Consider the following 17,480-nt stretch of genomic DNA (forward strand, 5'->3'; position numbering starts at 1 on the left):
CAATGGCAATTTCCGCAGTGTAATGCGATTGGGTGAACCTCCGCCTGAACCCGACGCGCTCATGAATTATTCCTGAGCCGTTTTACTGCCAGGGAACTTCCTTGCCGTTATTCCCAACATCCCGAACGTCCATGAACGCAGCAGCGGGCTGACTGGCCGAGCGAAGATGGCGGACTGCATACGTGTTCCTCAGCTCCTGCTTTTCTTGTGCGTCTCGCCGCTTTTCAGGCCGGGTCGAACGGACGGCAACGTCCCGGCCAAACCCTGGCAGGTCCCGGCCAATGTCCAAAACCTGGCTGGCGGTGGGATCCTACCTGCCTCCAACGTGGGCGCTGGTGAGAGAAACCCGGCCGCCGGCGCGGCCTCGGCGCCTCGGAAGCGTCCAGGCTGGAAGTTGTCCGAAGAAGCGGTGTGTAGGGACGACACGAAGCGCCTGTGCCCCAGGGATACGTGGAACAACAACCTGGCGGTGCTTGAGTGTCTCCAGGACAAAAAGGATGTGAGTAGTCGGCAAAAGCGCTACTGGTTTCGGGGTTTTGGAGCAGGGTGTGCCAGCTAAACCTAGCTCCCTCGGTAGCCACTTACTCACCCCACGTACACTCGTGAACTTCTTTAATCACTTTGATTTTAAGGCGATATTGTCGGAAGAACAAAGCTTGGATTAAACTTTGTTTAATGCACCACTCGAAATTATCTTGTTGTTTTCGTTTGGTGAGTTATTACATGGTTTTCATATGATTTTGACGTGTCACTTAAGCTTTCTTTCTTGCCGAGTTTGTTGGTCGGAATGTCGCTTTAAGTGGAAAACGCCTACGGCAAGTAAGTCCGGTTAGGCAAAATTCATCAGACAAAATCATAGATCGGTCCTTTTTTAAATGAAATATAAAAATGGGTTTTGATTTTCAAAAGTGGCATATTATTAGATTTCGGACATCTGTAATCAGACAGAAATTTCATTGTAAACGGGGCTGCAGCTAACGAATATAATCCACTAATTTGGATTAATTAATTAATCTGATTTGTGGGGATAAGAGATTCAATTTTAATGTTAAAAACGGCACGTTTTCAATGGGACAGTGCAGAAATTGCTCTTGAATCACTTCCCGACTGCAACAGCTGCCAGAAAATTGGTATTAAAAGTAGTTGTACCGAACTAAAAAAAACTTGTTAGAAATTGTCTTATTTCAAATAAACACAGAGGACAACAGAAGGCTTATAGTCAACACACTCCTTTAAATCATTGGCTGCCATTGACTGCGCAAGATGTTCTATTTTGATTGGGAGGTTTGGGAGAAAATTGCACTTTTTCCACACTATTACATTTTGTGTTGTGTTTGACCCACCAAATGTTAATATTGAGGCCTACATGACCCTGCATGTCTTTGTGGTTAATTTTATTCATTTTTAAATATAGTTATTTGCCCTATGCAGGATTAAAGACACTAGCATACTGAGGATGTGGACGTCTTGACTTCAACAAGATGTCTACGTAATGAATCAATTAATGAAAAAAGGATTGTATAAACTTCTAGTTTTTTGGGTGTGGTAATTATATTCTGATTTATAGTGGCCATCTGGTAAATTTCTGTCAGTTTTTAGCTGGGGCAATAATGACATCTTTTTATGTTCTATATTGTGCTGCTCGAGTTAGGTGCCAATGAAGCAAGACGCGGGTTAGCAGCTTTTTTAGCAGATTTTTGATTTCGTTTGACATTTTGGGAACTTGGACTGTTTTTCGTATCTTGGAACAAAAGGTTTCCCCATCAAAACTTTTTGTAACCTAAGTATTTTGTAAGTAGAGGCATCCGTAAGAAAAGCTACTATATATTGCTTTCTGTTTTTTTTTGTGACAGTATCTGACTATTTCCCATTAAGACAAGTATCAATAGAGACAGCATTTCAGAGAACCGGCTCTTATTTATACAAATCACAGCAGAATGTAGAAATCAGATTGTGTCAATATTATATTGTAAGGCTAACTACTTTCAACCAGTTTGTCAACTGAACTCTCTAAAAAGAAGTGCAAGTGATAGCTTTTGTGATGTCTTGCCAAATTTGACAAACAATGTCATACATTTTTTTGATAATATTGCTCAAAGTGTTGAAAGGAATGACAAAAATAGAATTAGTATTTCTTCATTTTCCATATGTGGAAAGTGAGCTTCATGGATGGTGTTTAGTTGCCACCCTTTTAGTCGCCCAATTTAATAATGGTTCAAACCAAAAGCTGTGTATGTCTGCGCGTACACAGGGGTGTGTTTGTGTGTGTTGAGGTTTGGTGTACGTGGACTCCAGTGGGTGGATGAGGATCATGTTGAAGAATTTTGAAACTGCTCACATTGTTGAAAAGATTTAATCATGCCTTTAAAAATAGACAACACAAAATTACACCCTCAATGACACGCATGTTTATTTTAACTTTAATTCACTTAGCCCAATGACCGACATACACCCACACTGTTGCAGCTACTTACTTATATGACCTTGAATTATATTTTGAGCATTTAAATGTCAGTGTCAACAAGTGGATTGTTGAAGTATAATGTGAACAGTGACGATAGGATAATTTTGGGATGTCCCAATCACCATTTCTTTTGCACCCAAACAAGTTTTTTTGTAATGCTCAAAATAAACTCCCTGCTGACATAGCAAGGCATCTTTGTTTTAGTCTCTAGTATATTTTCTTACATAATTGGTCTATTTGGCGGATTATTCCTTCACCTTTGCCGCCAAGCTTTAACTGCCGACAGCATTTTGAAAGCCTGGATCTGTAAATTGAAGAGGCTTCTGGAAACTCCTTTAATTCATCTTTGTGTTTTTCTTCCTTCCAGGATACAGAGATCGCCCCAGAGTGCAGCCATGTAAGTGTTCTGCCCAATTTGTGACTTCCCAGCTTGCAACCCGTCCAGCTATTCAACCAAAGTCTGAAATTGGGCCCTAGCTGAGGTTTCAAATTCATTTTTTTTTGTCATGGGCCACGTCGTACTCCAGGTCTAATTTGGAGGGCCATACTGAGTTCATTCAAAGACGAGGGTGACGCTCCACTTCGGCACTTTCGAACAAGTTATGAGGCTTGAAAAAGAACATGCGGGCAAAAAAATCTCAAGTGGCATGGGACACCTCCATGACGACATTGCTGCAATTTTTATAGCGTGTTGTCACTATTTTGTGAATATTTGTGACGTCCCTTATTTATCGTAGGTAGCAATGAGGTCTTCAACAAAATTAATTGGGACACACTGTACACTCAACAAATTTGTTTTAGAAAATAGTCATGATGATCAGAAGAGTGCTATTAAGTAGAAACATAAACATGTGGAAGTTTCCCTCTCGGTGCTCTTCTTGTTATTTAGGTTAAATAGGTAGACACGGTCATATATGGTGTTTAGACCTTGAAATATCAATATTATAAAAAAATATGTATGTCCCTTAGCTGCTGTGGAACTACAAGCTTAACCTGACCACTGACCCCAAGTTTGAGTCCGTTGCTGTGGAAGTGTGCCGATCCAGCATCTCCGAGGTCAGTCTGCACCAAATTGTCAAATATTTTCCAATTGGCCGAACTCTTCTTTAGCCTATATGTATCTTTATTAATAATCATTCATTGTCCCATTTTTTTTTTTACCACGAGAGGGAATTAAATAATCGCTTATTAAGAAATGAATAGAAAGTGGAAAAATAATACCTGGGAAAATATTTTTTAACATTGTGTTGTTAATTTGAGATCATTTAAAACAGGTTAAATATCTGTTTAATATTTTAGTGCGATAGAATTACTCTCTTTTTCATCATTTTTCAACAAATTAAATGAGATCCATAATCATTCAATAAGTTAAATATGTATTTTTTTAAATAAAATTAATTTATATTTATGTGTAGATTATTTATATCATTCTAGATACATTTTACTAATGTAATGTATCTGAAATTGTTTTTGAACTTTAAAAAAAATGGTCAACTCAATAATTCTCATTGTATTTGTAATCAGTCAATTATGTGAAGCACACCAATCATTTAAACCTTTTTCTTTTTATAGTTACAATTGATTGAAATTATTTAATGTTAAATTAATATTAAAAAAATATTTGATAATAAATAACAACCTTTTTTACTCACATAAATATAGAATTATTAAAATTAAAGGAAGGTAAAAACAGAAGAGGGAAAACAGCTAAATGAATGCAATCAATGGTGGAAGTCATTGCTTAGGCCACCAATGTGATTCGTCCTTTGGCCTACCGTGCTCCAGATGAAGTGGCCGATGACTCGAGTGGGCGTGTGTGCTTGTGTGGCAGATCAAAGAGTGTGCAGCGGAGGAGCTTGGCAAAGGGTACTTGGTATCGTGCTTGGTCGATCATCGTGGCAACCTCAGTGACTACCAGTGCAAGCAGTACATCACCAAGATGACCAGCATCGTCTTCAGCGACTATCACCTCATCTGCGGCTTCGTGGACAAATGCCACGACGACATCAACGCGTTGCACTGCGGCAGCATCAGCTCGGGAGACAAGGTGACATCCCCTTCAACACGCAACACTTATGTCTTGAAAATGACAAAAAAAGTGCCCAAACTCTCCATGCCATGTGCTAATGATATTTTATCTACTTCAGATGATTGAACTTTCCTACTTTAGGTTCTCACATTACGGTTGTCTTGTCGTGGTGTTTTATTTTGTATTTTTTGTGCACAGGACATCCATTCCCAGGGCGAGGTGATTGCTTGCCTGGAGAAAGGCTTGGTGCGCGAGGCGGAGGAGCGGCCGGGGTCACACGCAATCAAGGACGAGTGCAAAAAGTCCATCATGAGGGTGGCCGAGCTCTCGTCAGACGACTTCCACCTAGACCGATACCTTTATTTTGCCTGCCGGGACGACCGCGAGCGTTTCTGCGAGAATGTGAGCTCACCGTAGTCGACCGCCAACCATGCTTAGGAGTCACAACTACAAATTTAAAAAAAAATCTGTGTGCAGACCCTGGCGGGCGAGGGTCGTGTGTACAAGTGTCTTTTCAACCACAAGTTTGAGGAAGCCATGTCGGAAAAGGTGAGCGCTACTTGCACTGTCGTACAAATGAAACCATTTGAATATTTTGTACTGTTATTGTAATGGTCATAATATCAAATGGCTCTCAGTATTGGGGAATGCAATTCGTGCTTTGTAAAAATAGCAATTTCAATAGAAATAATTTTAGCAACTACATATAGTTTCAGTTGTAAATTTGTAAACAAAAAAAATGCTAAAGTTAGTTTATACAATATAATTTTTTTTTCCTGAAGATGGCTGGTGAAATGCCTGGCTCACCTGCACTCGCAAACCTAGGTAAATTCAATAGCAATTGCTTGAAACCACCAATAGATCAGCTGTGATTTATCGTTTTAGTTTTTAACTTAGGTTTGTTTCTAACATGTGTAATGACGATGGGACAAAGACACAGAAACACATGCTTTTTGTGATATATCAAATGAAAATATTTTGCCTAGCTATCCAGTAGCCAGAGCAATCCTCTTTATTTTTGTGCAATGCTTGTTTTAAAGCTTTTATTCTACTAATTGTAGTGAAGTAGACCAACCAACGTTAGTTACACTGAGTAAATAAATAATAAACTTATGGTATTTTTTAAATAAAAATCCAAATGCACCCAGATACATAGGTACTTTAAAAACGATTAACTCATTGCTTGCCATTGACTGTGCTATGTATATCTATTTAAAATATTTTAAAAAGAGAGAACGAACTCGATGTGGTGGCTCCTCTCTTAGTCAAAATGGATTGAATGACCAAGCACCTTTGACGGCAGCCAATGAAAAGTATCGTTTTGAATCAGTAAAAATGAAAACAAATTAAAATGATTTTTTCTGTCATAGTTCAATGTTTTAGATTTTTAAAAAAAGTTTCAGTACTGGTATCAAGTGACTTTATGCAGGTATAATATCAATGTCACACTTATGGTGTTTTGGTAGGACTTTTGTCTGGAACGTACCTACATGATTACTTTTTTTTACGCTGTTCAGTGTCGTGAGGCGTTGACCACCAGGCAGAAGTTGATTGCTCAGGACTACAAAGTCAGCTACTCGCTGGCCAAAGCTTGCAAGACAGACCTGCGGAAATACCGCTGCAGTGCTGACAACGGTGTTCCCCGAGCACGAGAGGCACGACTCTCTTACCTGCTACTCTGCCTGGAGTCTGCCATTCATCGAGGTACTCCCCACCTGTGCAGCTAGCTGTCCGTTGTAAAATACGCTTACAATACACCGCAAATTTTTCCTTTGTACATGTAGGTCGGGTGGTGAGCGGGGAGTGCCAGGGTGAGATGATGGACTACCGGCGCATGCTGATGGAGGATTTCTCACTGAGCCCCGAGATCGTGTTGCACTGCCGCAGCGAGATCGAGGCTCAATGCTCTGGTTTGCACCGCAAAGGCCGCACGCTGCATTGCCTCATGAAGGTCGGCCGTAGCGACGCCATCGACCTCAACTGCCAGCGCGCGGTCAGTCCACAGCACCGACATTGTTTCTAAACTGTCTAAACCACATGTGTCAAAGTGGCGGCCCGGGGGGGGGGCAAATCTGGCCCGCGGCATCATTTTGTGTGGCCCGGGAAAGTAAATCATGAGTGCCGACTTTCTGTTTTATGATCAAATTAAAATGAAGAGTATAGATGTATATTACATTTCCTGATTTCCCCCCTTTTAAATCAATAATTGTAATTTTTTAATCAATTTCAAAGTGTTTTAGTTCAAAAAACATTTGGTAAAATCTAAAAATATATTTAAAAAAAGCTAAAATAAACATTGTTTTAGATCTATAAAAAACTGAATATTCAGGTCTTTTAATCCAGTTCTTTTAATCCATTTATATAAAAAAAAATCTAAATATCTGAAATGGTCCGGCCCACATGAGATCTGGTCACCATGAATGTTGCCCGCCAACCAAACTGGGTTTGACACCCCTGGTCTAAACTGTAAAAATGGTGTGTAAAATAACAAAAATAGACATCAGCAGATCGAAAAATCAAATTTCAAACAGACATACAAATATTGAAAACAAATACTCGCAGGCACACATACGCAGCACACATGAATTCTGCTGATGTGTCCAGTTGCATCTGTTGAACAGCTTATGTGGATACCCTGGCTGAAGTCGCTAGTCTAATTTTGCGTGTTTTCTGCGGGAGCTCAGCTGCAGACGCTGATTCAAGAGGCCGACCCTGGCGCCGACTACCGTATCGACCGTGCTCTCAACGAAGCTTGCGAGTCAGTGATCCAGACGGCGTGCAAGCACATCCGCAGTGGGGACCCCATGTAAGAAAAAAATGTCGCAAAAAGAACCCACAGAAAAAACATGACAGAAGGCACCTGCTTTCTCCTTTTTTGCTTGTTTGTGTGTGTGGTTTCTTTTTTATTTTATTTGTGTTTTCGTTGCTTTTGTATTTAGTTATCCTTTTTTGCGCAGGTTTTACATTTATGTGCGTTAGTATTATTTTTCTGGGTTTATGTTTTGTCTGTGCATTTGTATTTTAGTTTGTAAATGTCATGTACTTTTGTTAGTTTGGGGAGGTTTGGGCTTATATATTTTTGTGGTATGTATTTTTTGTGTACGTGTTTTTTTTGTTTGTTTGTTTTCGAGTTAATCCTCAATTGAAACAGCCTTTTGGTAAAACGAGGATCATTGCTTACATGGTTTTTCTCGGGCAAATGTGTAAAAGTTCACTTGGCCTGCATTGGTGCCAACAACTTTCTTGATGTGTTTTGTTGTTCGTCAGGATCCTATCGTGTCTGATGGAGCATCTGTACACAGAAAAGATGGTCGAGCTCTGTGAGCATCGCCTCCTGGAGTTACAGTACTTCATTGCACGAGACTGGAAGTAATACTGGCTCCACACATACACACACACCTATTAAACCCACCATCACCTCTAAGATCTAAATCCTCCTGCCCAGGTTGGATCCCATCCTGTATCGAAAGTGCCAGGGTGACGCAGCACGCCTCTGCCACACGCACGGATGGAACGAGACTAGTGAGATGATGCCACCAGGTGCCATCTTCTCGTGCCTGTATCGCCACGCCTACCGATCGGTGGAGCAGGGTCGCAGGGTGAGTGACTTGGGTCGGGGGGAACTTATGGGATACGCAGTGGAGATAACCTAGCAATTTGGACCTGACGAGGGTCATGCGCAAGTTTGCGTCTTATGCACGATGAGTGACAACAGTGTGTTCTTGTAGCCTCCAAATGGATTCACTAAGGGAAAAATCAGCACTGTGAGTACTTTCTGCACCACTGATGACCATCGAATCGAAAATGATGATGATGGCAATTTTTACGATGATTATGATGTCCACATGAACACAGTATACTATATACGTTAATGAATGCCCATTTAACATTACAAACACTCGCAAAAACTGAAAAAACATACAATATATAGTCCAGCATGTTACTACTTGCAGTACTACACAGGTCATAAGTCGCACAACAACATGTCACACTTCACTTTTGCCGCAATTAATTGGTTCCAGAAATTGTTTCTTAACTTGGATTTTTCTTAAGGAGAGCAATACTTTATATGTAAATTCTCTTAATTTGTTTTAAGGTCCCCAAAAAAATTACCAAACAAATCCGTCAAAAATGATCAAAGTGTCCCAATTTTGTATGAAAGATGTGCGAAACATAAGAATGAGAGAAAATTATTTATTAGTGTATTAAAATGAATAAAAACATTCTCATTCATGCAGGAGTATAGTCCAGTGTAAGGAGGAAGCTAATGTTAGCACACAAACGCATGGACTTTCTTCAGGCTTTTGATTGGCTAAAATGTTCTTCCATTGGAGTCACCTTTGCTTTGGGGATCCATGTTACTTTTCATGTGGACAAAGATTAAGTTTTCTTGTTTTCTCAAATAGCTTGCTCGTGTGGACATCATCTTAATTCATGTCATTGTAGACACCAAATCACTCACTAATTATTTCTGTTTTAAAATGCAGGCTCCTCTTTCACTTTTCATACCTTGACTTATGAGGGCCCCAATTTAAGTCAATCTCTGCAACTGATGGCTATAGACACCCTATCCATTTTGAACTGGGACCCATGGCAAAGAAGGATAATGTCAGTTAGTTCACATGGATTGGATTTCCCTTGTCACCATCAGTGGCAGTGATTATAAATAAACAATTACAGTCTTCCCTCGATTATCGCTACTTCACTTATCGCAATTGTACTACTTTTCTATTAATTATATATATATATATTTTAAGTTAATAAAAATGTACAAATCCACACTGAAACTTGTAAGCGGAAGCCACTCCCCTGTCTTCCGCTTGCTACTTGGACTCCGCACTGAAGGAAAAAAGGGTATAATAGGGGTGATCCTACTTCGCAGTTTTTCAATAATTGCGGCCTAGTCTACATTAACCGCGATATTCAAGGGATTACTGTATGTACAATGGCTGTCGGTTATTTGCATATTTTGCTATTTGCTTGCAGGCCCATTCCTTATCCTCCGCCAATAGCTTAGGGTCTTGTTGCTACAAAATGGTGGCAAATGAGCATTTTTCTTTCAGACTTAGCTTTGGTATTTCTCTATTGTCCTTCCACTGCAAGGAAACCAATGGTAACTGATTTATTAGCGTAATGCACTTGACCAAAAGTCATTCATTGAATAGCTCTTACCGCCAAACTCTTAAGTCAAGGCCTTTGGATCTCACAGTATCACTGTCTAATTTTGAGCTTTCGTGATCTTAATCAGGGTAAATGCTGTGTCAAAATATTCCTTGTTTGTTGTGATCATGATTATTGATTATATGTGATGCAGTTATCTCGGGACTGCAAGGTGGAGGTGCAGAGGATCCTCCATCTGAGGGCGCTGGACGTGAAGCTGGACCCTGAGTTGCAGAGACGCTGCATGACTGACTTGGGCAAGTGGTGCAGCGAGAAGACTGAAGCAGGACAGGAGCTGGAGTGTCTTCAGGACCACCTGGATGACCTGGTCCTAGACTGCCGCTCAGCGGTTGGAAACATAACTGAGCTCGAATCCGAGGTAGGAGGGACAAAGCAGCCCTGTCCATTTATGCAATCTTAAGCTTTTCTCACATTTTAAAGCTTTTGAAACATCTCCAACATGACATGCAGTATTTGAAGTGGAATGGATCAAATTTCATGGAAAAGTTTGCAAAGTGTGACATATATACTGGAAATGGCATAGAATGTTCCAAAATTTGAAAACTAATTTAAAATCTCTTACCTCTGCTTGGTTTGAGAACGTAGACTATTTTTAAAAAGCAAAACTGAAAATTATGGACAATCCAGGGTGGTTATTCTCTGAAGGTGCTTCTTTTCTATTTTTTAAAAATATATATTTTGGATCCCAAAGAAGACTTTATGTTGTGGGCCATAATTATTGTATTTAAACAGTCCTTGCATTCTTGAGTGAATTGTTTAAATATTTTCGATTGATTCAATTTGTTTAATTTATTATTGACTATGTATGCAATTTTGGACGGTTTCAAATAATGGCAGTGAGCAGTGTTATGTGCTAGAGGCAGAGTATTTACTCCTAATTTTATGTGAATAAGAAGTTAAAATACGTTATGAGATGTATCTCGGGGTTAAAGTTACAACAGCTTTTGTTGTAACATGATCGCAATCAAATAAGCCGAGCAGCCACTATCTAAGAGACAATTGATGTTACCATGCACTTAAGTGGATCGTTCAGAATGCTCTCGTTTTTTCTCCCAATAATTCTTCACTCATTCTTTCCTCCCTTATTACTCGGTATAAATTTTAATAATTCAGTGACTGCTTCATCTCTCAAGCTGGAAAGATGAACAAAATACTCCCAATCACCGTAGGAGAATTTTGTATACTGTATTTCCCGCAATTGGATTGAGTTAATATCAAAATTCTTCTGTCAATCGCAAAAGTCGTCCCATACCTAGTTTTCTTTTTGCTCACATTTGCTAAAGATTTGGACCAAAGAACTAGCTAATTCTCTGCGGCATTGTGTCAACAGGACATTCAGATTGAGGCACTGCTTATGCGAGCCTGTGAACCTGTAATTCAGTCGCACTGTCACGTAAGTCTCATGATTAGTAAACTGCTAATGATATGATCATGCTGTTGACATAACCCATTTGGTCTGCTTTCTAGGAGGTGGCGGACAATCAGATTGATTCAGGAGACCTGATGGAGTGTTTGGTGAAGAACAAACACGAGAAAGAAATGAATACCAAGTGCTCGGTGGGAGTTACACACTTTCAGCTGGTGAGAGAAAACGTGAAGTTGGCATACGAGTGTTAATGGGGCAAAAATAGTCATTTGCATCACGCACAAAAGGCATTCATAATATTCAGCACCTTCACATTTGGGTCATTCAGTTTTACCCGAATGGTAAATTCAATCATTCTATTTTTATATTATTTTTTGTATATATTTTTATGATATATATATTATCTTTTAGATTGTAAAAGTTTACTGCAGATACCTTCTTTCTTTTTTTTGGATGCTCAGATCCAGGTCAAAGATTTCCACTTTTCCTACAAATTCAAAACAGCCTGCAAGGAGGATGTCCTCAAACTTTGTCCAAACATCAAGAAGAAGTAAGGCCCAAGCGTGTTCCTGCTCATTTAATCATTTAATTCATGCTTAAATTGATATTTCCTGAACATATTACATGTTGGATTTTACATCCATGCTATTTATGCAGTCTGGACCAGACCCCTTTCAAGCGGATAATTTAATGAAATACATGGAAGCTAAAGTGCTACTTTTTGTGTTTGCTAGAGTGGATGTAGTGATGTGCTTGAGCAGCACGGTGAGGAACGACACCCTGCAGGAAGCCAAGGAGCAGCGCGTGTCCGTCAAATGTCGCAAACAGTTGCGAGTGGAAGAGGTGGAAATGGTGCGACTCCTTCCTTCTTTGACACTTTCCAAGCACTCGTCATAAAATAGATGAGCGTCAAAAGTGTTCTTTTTGCGTCTTGACTTTATAGTGACTGAAAAGAGCAGCGACGTGCATACACATCAGAAAAAAATGTGTAATGCCATAAGTAACAAATTCTGTTTGATTTGCAGTCGGAGGACATCCGTTTGGAGCCGGAACTTTACAAGTCATGCGAGCAGGATATCGGCCGCATGTGTCAGACGGTGGCCTTTGGAAACGCACAAGTGAGCGCACACGGCAACACGCTGGTGCCAGTTGGCACATAAGCTTGGCACGTGTCATATGACGAGTCCCCGTGGATGTGTGCGAAGGTTATCGAGTGTCTGAAGGAAAACAAGCGAAAGCTGACTCAACGATGTCGCCAGAAGCTCTTCAAACTTCAGGAAGTGGAGATGGAGGATCCGGACCTGGACTATCAGCTCATGAAAGTCTGCAGGAACATGATCAGGGTAGGTCGCATGCGATAGCAGTAGCCACGTCATGCAAGGGGGAGGTTTTCTAAATTGTATTTATGCGCACGCAGCGGTTCTGCACGGAATCTGAGGGGAAGAACGTCCTGCAGTGTCTGAAGCAGAACAAGAACAGCGAGATGATGGACCCCAAGTGCAAGCAGCTCATCACCAAGCGACAGATGGCGCAGAATACGGGTATGGCTGCAGCACGCCTTTTCATAGCAACCTTTAAGTGGAGCTTCAAGAAACCCTTTGGGAAAAGCAATAGTAAAGTGCTAACAAGTCCAGTAAATCGCTGTTCCTTTTTAGATATTTTCCAAACAAGAAACTATTTCAGTTGAACAAAAAAATAGCCAAACAAGCTCGTCAAAAATCATGTGGAATTTTTGGCCGCTAATGCTTTTGGCTCTTGTTTGTTTCAGACTATAGGCTGAACCCAGTCCTGAGGAAAGCTTGCAAAGCTGACATTCCTAAGTTCTGCCAGGGCGTCTTGAACTCAGCAACCGCCGACGGCGAGCTGGAGGGGCGCGTCATCGCCTGCCTCAAGCTCAAGTACGCCGATCAGGTGAGACCAGACAATCTGTGGGTATGGCGGTGACTGGTGCTGTTGTTTCTTCCTTTGATTAATTTTTGTTTGGACCTGTATTTCCTTTTTTATTTGCTTCTTTTGCTTTCTTTTTCTTTGTCTTTTCTTTTAATGTCTTCATTTTTATATTGTTTCCTCACAAATGTCCTTTTTTTTTTAGTTTAGCCTGTATATTTTGATTTTTTTCAATAATTACAAATAAAATAAAAATAATTAATAATTTCAAATATTTGAGTTTTTGTTCAAATTCAATTCCTTTATTTTTCCTTACAACATTTTCTTTTACTTAACTTTAGCTTTTTTGCACCATTTTTGTTCTAGTTCTTAAATCGTTGATGTGATGTCTTTTTTTGTCTGTTTGCCAGCGTCTTTCATCAGATTGCGAAGATCAGATTCGGGTCATCCTACAGGAGTCAGCGCTCGACTACCGATTGGATCCTCAGCTCCAGCTCCACTGCACTTCCGAGGTTTATGCCCGGCTGCATTTTTCCTTTTATGACATTCAGACTTATCAATGAGCCACATTTGCATTTATCTAGATTGGGCATCTATGTGCCGAAGAGGCGGCGGCACTTGAGCAAACGGGTCAGGTAGAAGAATGTCTAAAAATCAACCTGCTCAAAATCCAAGAGGAAGCCTGCAAGAAGGTAATGGTGCCTTTATTCACTTGCCTTGTTGTTATTTGTTGTAATCTAGGACTGCTGCATTTTCATATTTGTGTGATCATTTGATTTGATAAATTGGTAATGTTGGGTGTGCCTAAATATTAGACAAACAAAATATAAAAAACAAAAGTTGTCCTTATAGTATCTGAGGCTTTGTGTTGCTATTGTAATTTGCGATATTTACTCTGAGAAAAAATTGAGGTACCACTCTCCTGTATATGAAACATTTTCTTCATTATAAAATCATGTAAACATAGTCGGTTCATGCTTTGGCAGAAGTGGCATTTCTACTAAAGGTTTGTGACCTTAATTGCAAACATTCCTTATTCCTTCCTCATTATTCACAGTTATTGGATTGGATTAGATAACTTTATTCATCCCGTATTCGGGAAATTTCATTGTGACAGTAGCAAGAAAAGGCATAGTTATAAGTTAGACAGTACAGTCGCAAAGGCCGCGCAACAACAAAGCAAAAGCAAAAAGTACAAAGCAAATCAAAGTAAATGGAAACTGGAAACTGGAAACAAAAACTGGAACCACACACAGGAAGTCTTCCACAAGATGGGGAACTTCTGCAGACTGTGACCGAGGTAGAGAATATGCAGAGTCACTCTTCCAAGCTTATCCGCACAGTTTCTCAGTAGTCTGGAGCTGAAGAAAACAGCAGCAGGGCAGAACTCCTCGACTCCGTTGCTGGTAAGCGCTGACAGCTCTTCCATCTTATCCCACGATGGAATGGTTGGTCAGAAGCGTTGCCTCTTCTCCCAGCACTTTTGTCCAGCTCCGAATCCCCGGCGGCACCGAGGTCTTTCTCCTTCCGCTGCGGCTAGTCCCATGTGTGTGACAGCGTAGGCATGGCTGAATGGTTCCAAAAAAAGAAGTAGCCGAAAGAAGCCAGGCTAACAGAACAAGGAAAGTTGTAAAAACATTAAAGTAAAAAGTATAAAGTACAAAGTAAAGTCAAAAGGAATGTATTAAGAAATATTAAAAATGTAATAAAAAAAAGATAGAAGGGCTGTAAATCACGAAAAACATGAGCGTACAGAGCTACTTCCACTGGCTCCCGCGTGAACGGCGCCATCTTGGATAATCCTGCTGGTATGCATTGAAATGGTTTCACAAGTCCCTGTAGCGAATTCATCGCCATTCTGAGATCACATAAAACCTGAACTTAAACGAGGATGTCACCTCACTAACGACAAGCTCGTTTATGCACTTTGAAGCACTTTACCACAGAAATTGCTCATTTTCAATATCTAAGGATTGAAACACAATTCAAATCAGAACTCAATTGTGTTCAAAAAACAAACAGGATTTGTTTAATTTCTTTTTATTTTCATGCTTTCTTTCAGGAAGTGTTGAATATTCTGAAAGAGAGCAAAGCGGACATCTTTGTGGACCCTGTTCTCCACACGGCCTGCGCTCTCGACATCAAACACCACTGTGCTGCTATACCACCCGGCAAGGGGCGCCGTGAGTACACACACATAAGCGGTAGTACAGAGATGGATATTTTTTTCTTGACAGAGGACAAAATATTCGTTTTTAAAAGGACCTCCGAGGTGTGTACATAGCCCAAATGTTGTCCGTTGTTTCCTGTGCCCAGAGATGTCATGTCTGATGGAGGCGCTGAAGGACAAACGTGTGCGTCTGCAACCTGAGTGTAAGAAAAGACTTCAGGACCGTATCGACATGTGGGGCTTCGCCGCTAAGGTAGGTCTACCATTTTGCATCGCTGCTGTGCTGCGATGTCAAATTAAGATGTCACAGGAACAGCCTCTCTGTAATGTTTAGTGATGTCTCAGTTTTCGCCTCGCATAGCCCTTATTGTGGTTTAATTATGTCATGGTACTGAAATATCTTCTGTTTTGGACGTCCCTGCACAGTTTTAAATGCACTGCGGACTGATGTGACTTGCACAGTCATATTTGTGTGATATGGCTCTGGGGGTGTTGGACTTTTGTGTTTTTGCGTATGAGCAAGTCACATCTGTGTTCTTTCAAGGTGGCGCCAGCGGAGGGATTTTCAGACTTAGCGGCCCAGGTGCTGACATCCCCCTCCAAGAACTACATCCTGACTGTGATGGGCGGTGGTGTGGCGCTGCTCTTCCTGATGGGCTTGCTGTGCGGGAGGTTCACCAAACGTGTCACCCAGGAGCTGAAAGACAGGTAGACTCTGCCCACCTCGGGCTTTGGACACTCCTACAGGGGGATCCGCCCCACCCCTCCCAGAATGCTCAAAGTGGACGTCATGAACTCTACTTGCACCACCTGCTGTCAAGGAGGCCATGCCCATTTCAGTTCTTTATTTTTATTTAACCTAAACTGGTCGGGTCACTCGGGGGTTCTAAGGTTAAGACTTTAAGGAGCTGAACATGTAAATGTAAAAAAAAAAAGAATAATGTCACGTGACCTGCTCATCTGTGGCGTGCCGCAATGACTCCAATCCTTTTCATGTGTGCGTGTGGTTGAGGTATATTTGAATTATCGCCATGGGACTGCCAGGTGGCCGGTGCCAAGACAGCCCCCCAGCCCTTATTCTGCTTATTTCTTTTATCAAACTTTTTTTTCCCTTTCTCAAAGGCACCACACCCGCACAATGCCTTTTTGTCCCATGCCTCTAACATTTATGAGGGTCCATACAGCCGGTGGTTGGCGCCATTTTGATCATATTGACATAAATATGTCATAAAGACGTCATCATATTGTGACTTTGTCACAGTGCCGTCCTTGATGTCGTTGCATGCCATCGCTTTCCATCAGGCGTCAATTCGTCGCTTGGCAGTGGTCTGCGATGTTACTGCTCACATGTCCTGGTTTTGCGGTGCGACTAAACAAGGACAAAAGTACTGAAGCCTAAATTTTCTGCGCCGTCGCGCTTTTGGAACATCACTAAAAAGTATCTCGCCACGCTAACCAGAAACATCGGCGCTTTGCAACGACGGTACACATAGACGCCTTCCAAAAACGCATCAGTGCGCAACACTGATAAGTTACTTCATCACACCATGCCAAAAAAGTGCACTGTCACTTTTGTGACGTTGCACTTTGACTCATCAAACTTACTGGTGTGCTTGGGTATATTAATGTTAAGTTGAAGTTGTGTGGTGCGGCGTGTTGACCACATAGCAAGAAGTGTTCCAAAGGTTATTAGGGTTTTTTTTTTGGTGTGAAGGAGGGGCTGGAATCTTTGCACTCGTTAACGTTTAAACAGTCGGCGGTTAGCTCACTAGCCTTATTTATTTGTTTCCGTTGTATTGCCTTCCAACAAATGTCCTGTTCTCTTGTTTGGGACGGGAGTTAACTACACGTGCGTGGGCGCTCTGCGGTGGGCACTTTAGATGACAACTTGGGGGTTGGTTGGGAGGGGGAACGCTGTTTGGTTCTGTGGTTTGCAGTCCCGCCAATGGGATTGGACCTCACCGAATCCAGAGAGATGACGTCACTGTGAGAGCTGTTTTAAAAGTGTAACGTCACTGCACAAAAAAAAGTTTTCATGGTGCAGTTTAGTGACATGAGCGTCCAATGGCACGAACAGATGAGTGCGTGCGGGATTGCGTGAATGCGATTTCTCATTTCTGGTTCTTGTTGTGGCGAGTAGACGAGCTTTATTTTGTGCTGAAGAAAATGCTTTTGTAAAGGATGTTTTTTTTTGCTTCTGTCTACTTTTTTTCGCGCTCTTTTTGTTGTACAGATATGAACATGAGCAGTTTGTTAATAATAAATTCTGCAAGGTTTCTACTTGAGGGTATCTGTTGTTTTTGATTTTCAAAGGCCTTATTTTGTGTACACATCTTGGTAGTAAGTATAATAGTTTGCCTGAATATCAAAATTCTTTCAGACT

General features: G+C 41.0%; 1 protein-coding gene across 1 annotated transcript; it reads left to right on the forward strand.

Moving 5' to 3' along the window:
* The first annotated feature begins 7 nt into the window (after nucleotides 1-7).
* On the forward strand, nucleotides 8-17,377 carry glg1a (golgi glycoprotein 1a). Its single transcript, XM_077595760.1, has 25 exons — nucleotides 8-499; nucleotides 2,832-2,861; nucleotides 3,434-3,520; nucleotides 4,296-4,511; nucleotides 4,692-4,895; nucleotides 4,971-5,042; nucleotides 6,011-6,197; nucleotides 6,278-6,486; nucleotides 7,178-7,299; nucleotides 7,761-7,862; nucleotides 7,939-8,092; nucleotides 9,808-10,032; nucleotides 11,005-11,067; nucleotides 11,142-11,255; nucleotides 11,502-11,590; nucleotides 11,775-11,892; nucleotides 12,066-12,158; nucleotides 12,246-12,383; nucleotides 12,458-12,581; nucleotides 12,809-12,951; nucleotides 13,338-13,439; nucleotides 13,512-13,619; nucleotides 14,990-15,110; nucleotides 15,244-15,350; nucleotides 15,642-17,377. The coding sequence occupies exons 1-25, from the start codon at nucleotides 167-169 to the stop codon at nucleotides 15,807-15,809; spliced, it is 3,429 nt and encodes a 1,142-aa protein (XP_077451886.1). The 5' UTR covers nucleotides 8-166; the 3' UTR covers nucleotides 15,810-17,377.
* The last annotated feature ends 103 nt before the right edge of the window (nucleotides 17,378-17,480 follow it).

The sequence above is a fragment of the Stigmatopora argus genome, chromosome 3 (assembly GCF_051989625.1).
Source record: "Stigmatopora argus isolate UIUO_Sarg chromosome 3, RoL_Sarg_1.0, whole genome shotgun sequence".
In the NCBI taxonomy this organism is placed as follows: domain Eukaryota; kingdom Metazoa; phylum Chordata; class Actinopteri; order Syngnathiformes; family Syngnathidae; genus Stigmatopora; species Stigmatopora argus.